This window comes from Aegilops tauschii, chromosome 3 (genome assembly GCF_002575655.3).
Source record: "Aegilops tauschii subsp. strangulata cultivar AL8/78 chromosome 3, Aet v6.0, whole genome shotgun sequence".
In the NCBI taxonomy this organism is placed as follows: Eukaryota; Viridiplantae; Streptophyta; class Magnoliopsida; order Poales; family Poaceae; genus Aegilops; species Aegilops tauschii.
Genome location: NC_053037.3, coordinates 559,915,523 through 559,922,429, shown reverse-complemented (window position 1 = coordinate 559,922,429; position 6,907 = coordinate 559,915,523). Strand labels below are relative to the sequence as shown.

Here is a 6,907-nt window from a genome sequence, read left to right as displayed (position 1 = left end):
TTAACTATGTGGTAAAGTGTTCCTTCTTCACTTTCCCGTTGGCCGTATTACACATGTTTGAATGGCTAACGTGTTCATTCTTTCTCATTCGCAGCGCACCGAGATCAAGAAAGCAGCTGATGAGAGCCAGTCTATTCTGGAGAACACACCAGTTGGAAAAGGCAATGATGATGGTTCACTACGAGCATTCCTCAAGGTACATATCGCATTCACTATGAGAGCCAGTCTATGTTGCGGAGTTTGATATCTTCCACACTTGTTCATGTTACAGCGTCAGGCCAAGAAGTTAAGGCAGTTATCGAATCTTCTCGGTTGCCGTGGCCCCGAATTTGATGAACCATCTGCCTCTAGGTCTGGTACACCATCAGACCCCTCATCTCACCATCAGGGGGACGATGTGAGTTCCTCATATGCTTATCTGGATGATGAGGGTGCGGTCACCCAAGAGGTATGACTAATCCTTTAGATGTGATTCTCACTTGATTACGACGCCGGTCTTCACCATATTGTTTGATTGTGTGATAGGGCCATGAGCTTGATGATGACATGACTTTGGCGGACGCTCAACTTCGGTCCCCATATGTGTTCAAGCCTAGGCAGCCCAGACGCCGGTACACGCCCAACGACTTTGACAACAGAGGCAACCCAAAGGTGGTCGTAGGGACCTCGCGGATGGCTAGCTTGGATGATGGGTCGGAGGCGGAGGCAGAGGAGGAAGTGCAGGAAGAGGAGGCTCGTCCACCCAGGAAGAAGAAGATTGCCTGCAGGCGTGGCACCAGGAACACGCGCGGAAGGCATTAGTGCTTGTGTTTGTTAGTGCTCTTGTAGCCGTTTCATTAGGTTGATGAACTTGTGAGGTTATGTTATATGTTGGTGAACTCTTACTAGTGTGATATTTGTGTTTGCGAACTAGTAGTAATGTTGAATTGTCCTGCATGAGGCCAAAATGGCATCTGTTTTTGCAGTTTGGCAGTTAACAGCACTGCAGCGCCCAACAGCCAGGCGCTGCACTATACTGTGCAGCGCCCAATGCTTAGGCGCCGCACCATACAGTGCAGCGCCCGTCTCATAGGCGCTGCTCAACTGGCCATGGCTATCCAAAGAGCCACAGAAGGCTTGCAGCACTGACCATCCACGAAAATTACCAAGTCAGAGTGCAGCGCCCAAGAGCCAGGCGCCCTTGGGCGCTGCACAGTATAGTGCAGCGCCTGTGTTCTGGGCGCTGCACGGCTGTTTACTGGAAAAACAGAGTTTATAGCACGTTCGTTTCACCGGAACATCATAATACTTACAATGACAGCATCACATCAATTTGAACAAACACAAATTTTATGCCGATGAGTTCATAACTTAAGACAATTCAAACATTACTATGACATGGTTCACGACACATTCATTACAAATGACAAATGGCAGCTTGCCCTAGAAGATAGTTCACCAACATCTCACATGCCCTCACAAGTTCACGACACATTCATTAGAAGATAGTTGACGACGAGTGCACCGAAGCGAAGTCCCTACTGAGTAGAGCGAGGCCATTTCCCCTTCTTGTCACGTGCCGAGTCCTCCTCTTGCGCCTCGCGAGCCTTTGCAAGCTTTCTTGCCCTCTCCTCCTCACGAGCAAGTTTCGCTTGGCGTGCCCTCTCCTCCTCTCGTTTCTTCTGCTCCATCCTCTCCTTCTGACGACGCTCTTCCTCCAAGCCTCTTCGAAACGATTCTTCGAACCGCCATTGCTGCCTAAGACAATCTTGGTATTGGTCCTTTTTGACATCTTCTGGCACTTCAAGATCTATCCACGTGAAGTACTTGCATAGAGGAGGCGGTGACTGCATACAAAATTTTTGTTAGTGTTGACACACATTTGATAGTAACATTTTACTTCTCGAGCTTACCGGTGGTTGGTCATAGGCGTTAGTTGGAAGTGCATGATCATAAGCATAGTTCGAGCATACAAAATATCTCCGCCCTTCCGTCCATGATTTCTTTCGGTCGGTGGACACCTTCACCTTGCAAACATCTCCACACCAACATGGCGGGATGTTGACATCTTTCTCCTTCACCTTGTCCAAAGATGCGTCCTCCCACTTGTTCGGCATGTCTTCTTGGTTAGCACACGGTGGCCTCGTCATGGAACCGGATGAAGCCATGCCTACAAAACCGAGAATTCTTGGTTAACACTAACCCCCACTTAACAATAACCACAACCCTAACCATAGCATAACCCTAACACCAACATCAAACACACATAACCCTAACCCTAGTATACTATGAAAGCCTAACCATACCAAATTAGCAAAGAAACATAACATGATTCAACACAAATTTGCAAATCCAAGCCAAAACTAGGGTTTCCCCAAAGTAGCAAGATTTGAGCAAATGTGACAATTCCTATGGATGAAAACGAGGGGATCGGAGGAGAATACCTTAAGGGAGGGGTTGGCTTCGAAATCCACGGTCAAATACTCCGGATTTGAGAAGGATTTGAGAGGGGGAGACAAGAGGGCAGAGGGGAGGCACTGAGCTTCGGGTTTGTGTGGGGGTGGGGGTGTGTGGGGTGGGGATGGGTGGGAGCACTACAAAAAAATACACTTCCGTGATGATACGTGTTTGTCACAGTAGGTCGCGTTTTCTGTCATGCATGTACATCCATGACAAATTTATGACAGAATCAAGATAGTCATACCTGTGCTGTCGTAGAAGTGTTCCATGACATTGCCAAAATTATCATCACGGAAGTGTCCACTTCCATGACGATAAATCACGCGTCACAGAAGTGCTTTCGTCAAGGGTGACCGGCACGTGGCATCCACCGTAACGGAACGCCGTTAAGCTATCGGGTCGGATTTTGGATCCGATAACCCGTTAACAGCCAGGACCAATGCCGATTTTCCACGTGTAAAATTCTCATTGGCTGACGGACCGACACGTGGACCGGCCCAAAAGTGGCCCACAAAGTTTAAATGGGCCGACCCAACCGAAGGCCCATAAGATTTAGCGGACCATAATGGGCCGGCCCAGCTAAAGGCCCACAAAATTTAGCGGACCATAATGGGCCGGCCCAGCTAAAGGCCCACACGATTTTGCAGACCATAATGGGCCGGCCCAGCTAAAGGCCCACAAGATTTTGCGGACCACAATGGGCCGGCCCAGCTAAAGGCCCATAAGATTCTGCAGACCATAATGGGCCGGCCCAGCTAAAGGCCCAACATTCTCTGTCAAATTGGCCCGTCAACGGCCTGTCCTAAACTTGTCATCAACGCGGCCCATGGTCACTTCTGGCCCGTTAACACTCCGCTAAGTAATTGGGCCGAATTATGGCCCGGTGTATTTCCGGCCTGTTAAAGGTCCGGCTTCATTTGGGCCCATTTACAGGCCATCAAAACTTTCGGCCCATAAACGACCGTGAGGGATTTGGGTCATATTCGGCCATGTCTAACATTCGGCCTGTTAGAGGCCCACTATAGCTTTGGGCCACTTTCGGCCTGTTGTCATTCTCGGCCTGTTAACGCCGGACGTAAACCATGGGCCATATGTGGCCCAATGTCATATCGGGCCCATTAACGGCCCATATAAAAATGACGATAATCTAGCCCGACCGAAGTTCCGGCCTGTTAAAGGCCCGTGTATTAGGTCGGCGCATTTACGGCCCGTCCGAATTTCGGCCTGTCAAAGATCCGCATCGTAAATGGGCCACCATTTCGGCCTGCTAAGTTCAGTGGGTTATTTGGCACAATCAGGGCCCAATCTCACTTTCGGTCTATTAAAGGCCCATGTTTTTATGGGCTCGAGATATTTACACCTATAAACGGCCTATTTTTACTGAGGGCCCAAATTGTGTTTAGGCCTGTTAAAGGCCCACTATGGGCACATGCCTACCAGAAAAATATGAAAGCTTATGCTGATTTAGGCCCAGATATTTTTAGTGGGCTACATGCCAATTTCGGCCCGTAATCGTTTTTAGCCCAATTGGAATGGGCCCGACGAATGTTGGCATGTTGGGCTCCTACGAAGTTTTCGGCCGAATACATTACTAAGATAAACCTACACTATACAAGAATAGCGTCGTAATTACTGCAGCCTGAGGCAGCATCATAAATGTTGTATCACAACAAAATAGTTTCCAACCATACAACAAAAGGCCTGTTGGCATAAAGTTTACAGTCCTTCCAGATAAAAGCACCATCAGATGTATAGAAGCACAGATCATTTGACCTGAGTGCTAATGTTTCAGGCTGTAGAATCTGATGGAGCAGCATGATCTCCACCTTTTTTCCGCCATTGCTCTTGAACAACAAAGCGAATGTCTGATAGTCTGGTTTCAAAACCATTCATATCCTGACGACATTTCTCAACCACTATTCTTGTTTCTGAAACAACGTCCATTAGGGATTGGACTTGTGTCTGGAGCACAGATATATCACTTTGTCTAGCAGGAAGATTTTGTTCAGTAGGCGATTTGGACGAGGTTACCTTGACAACCAACCCAGAATTACGCAGGAAGGTGCTTTTTGCACTGTTAGTGGAGAGATACTGACGCACTGCAACAAGAGGTGACATTGTGCATGTAGTAGCCTCGTCACCTTCAGGTGGTTGTGGCAGTTCAATCATTTGTTCCATAGCTTCCTGAAAGTTTGAACTTGTAGATTAGTGTACCAGATAAGTTACTAATGAGACAAAAACAAACAAAGTAGGTTAAACGTTTATACATAACTTATTTTGGTGAACTACTATAATACATTAGCATGTATTGTAGTGCCAACTACATAATAAAATCACTTTCGGAACATATGTCCATGTAGCATGCCTACTGTATTGTCTATTTCCTCACATTCGTTGACATCTAAGGATAAAGAGACATGGTTTAAAGTAGGATGAACATAGTATGACATCATTCATATCATGGGCAAACAGATATAAAACAAACAGGCTATTTTATCATTGTGTGCGCACGTGAACATAACAACTAGATTACAGATCAAGACCAAAAGAATATCCTTCATCTCTTTTAAACCATGTAAGGTGAAATGATACGTTAAGACAACTGTGAATAAAAGTGAACAGAGTAACTGACATTGGCTGCAAACCAAGTAGTTAAATGAACACATCACAGTACCAATCAGTTCAAGGCAGGAGGAGTAAGGACTTACAACAGCGGCTTGAACTGGTGTGCTCATGCCCTTCATCTTGCTGGTGTGGCAATCCTTGAAGATTTGCACTGCATTCGGTTCAGGTTCTTTTTGGTCCGCACGGGCTTTCCTCTGTATTTGGAACAAGTCAATATAGATACGATAATATGGCACAAAAAAAAGAAGGAAGTAGCAGCTATTTACAAGAGCCTCGCAGTGTGCAATATAGCTACGAGATCCTGTTGTCTGTTGGAATTTCACTTTAGAACGGTTGGTTTTGTTCTTCAAACAGTTGGCCTAGAAGAAGATACACTTGTAAGGCACATACATAAATACAAGTTCAATATGTGGTCTGATCAAATACATATAGCCTACCTGATACTTTGGGTCAGACCAGTGTTTAACAAGGGCTGTCCAGTCTTCATCTGTAATATATTCCACTGGAGATGTTTGGGCGATTTCATTGTTAGCCTTGCCTTCAAAGTGAGATTTTCTAAGGTGGTACCGATACTATCGCAGAGCAGACTGAAAAACATGAGTGCATGCTTGTTTAGTTGCATCATCTTTCGGATCCAACTTGAACCTCATCTGTTGAAAAAAGAATGTGAGTCTTATTAGGAGGAAGCTAGAAAGTATGGGACAGAGCAAGACAATATTACTAATTGCGATGAATAACATTACTTACGAATAAATGGTCAAGGAAGGTGTTAAACTGGGTATTGTCTTTCTCATTCCTGTACTGGATCCACGTTGGGAGGATACGTGCATGACACCTAACGGCAATGGTTGCCTCTGATACTAACTTGGCTGACTCTGTAGCATCACGTGGCCTTTTTAAACCTGCCTCAAAATGGACCTCCATTCTTCCTCCTTTAGATTTTGTTAATCTGTCAAGTATTATCGCTGATGTCTGTTTCCGCTTGCGCCGTGGTGCTAGTTCAACAACGAATATGGAAAGTGTTAGTGTACATCAAACTGTGAGAGTACATATAAAGGAGCATGCAACTGCAACTTGACTCGGTCAGGTACCGTCTTGGTGTTGATGCTCATGAGGTTCATCTGATCTTGCCAAGTCCTGTTGTGTCAGCAGTGCTTCGGAAGTAGTGTTAGGTGTGAAGGCAGCTTGGGAACTGGCCAGTTCCGGAGCAAACGAACGAGTAACTGGTTGAGATGCTGGTACAGTTGAAGCGGATGCTGCAGCTGGTGGAGCAGGTGATACTGTGTTTGTAGATTTAGCCGGTGGGCTTGGACCTTCTACTGCACTATAAGTACCAGCAGAATCTCGACGGCAGAACCTTTTCCGTTTCACCCGACGAGTAACAACACTCCCTACTATATTATTTTCCTTGCTCTTTTTTGACTTTGCCATGTCAAGCTGTACCCACAACACAAAAGAATAAAATCACTCTTCAGAACTCATTGATGCATGATACAGACAAGCAATACTTTGATGTAAGACAACCGTATGAGGATGGAATATGTAAGAAAAACAGGACGGCTTGACATATTCACAGCTACGATGTGCAAACTAAGCAGAAGGATTTTCAAGAAAATAGAAGTAATGCAAGCTAGACACCATATGAAAGATGCAACCAATATTACTCTGCCAAGTTAAAAGTGTCTTGTCATAAGTGGCAATTCGAAAAATTAGAAGCAGTACAACGTAGAAATCAATGCAAGATGCAACCACTATCAAACTGCCCTGTTAAAAGCGTCCAATCATGAGTGACTGATGCGGGATACACAACAACAGTACTTTGATGTAAGAACATGGTATGATA

The 6,907-nt window shown here is 45.5% G+C and overlaps 1 protein-coding gene across 1 annotated transcript; it reads left to right on the top strand.

The window, feature by feature from the left end:
• LOC109779795 (uncharacterized) lies at positions 1-1,128 on the top strand. Its single transcript, XM_073495592.1, has 4 exons — positions 1-196; positions 272-448; positions 526-794; positions 966-1,128. The coding sequence occupies exons 1-4, from the start codon at positions 62-64 to the stop codon at positions 1,126-1,128; spliced, it is 744 nt and encodes a 247-aa protein (XP_073351693.1). The 5' UTR covers positions 1-61.
• Positions 1,129-6,907: the final 5,779 nt, after the last annotated feature.

What these genes read in the sequence shown, in the direction of transcription:
- LOC109779795 (XM_073495592.1), top strand. Translation starts at nt 62, where the DNA reads ATGGCTAACGTGTTCATTCTTTCTCATTCGCAGCGCACCGAGATCAAG. An exon ending in CACTACGAGCATTCCTCAAG is followed by an intron (nt 197 to 271) that starts GTACATATCGCA and finishes TTCATGTTACAG; the next exon opens with CGTCAGGCCAAGAAGTTAAG. An exon ending in AGGGTGCGGTCACCCAAGAG is followed by an intron (nt 449 to 525) that starts GTATGACTAATC and finishes ATTGTGTGATAG; the next exon opens with GGCCATGAGCTTGATGATGA.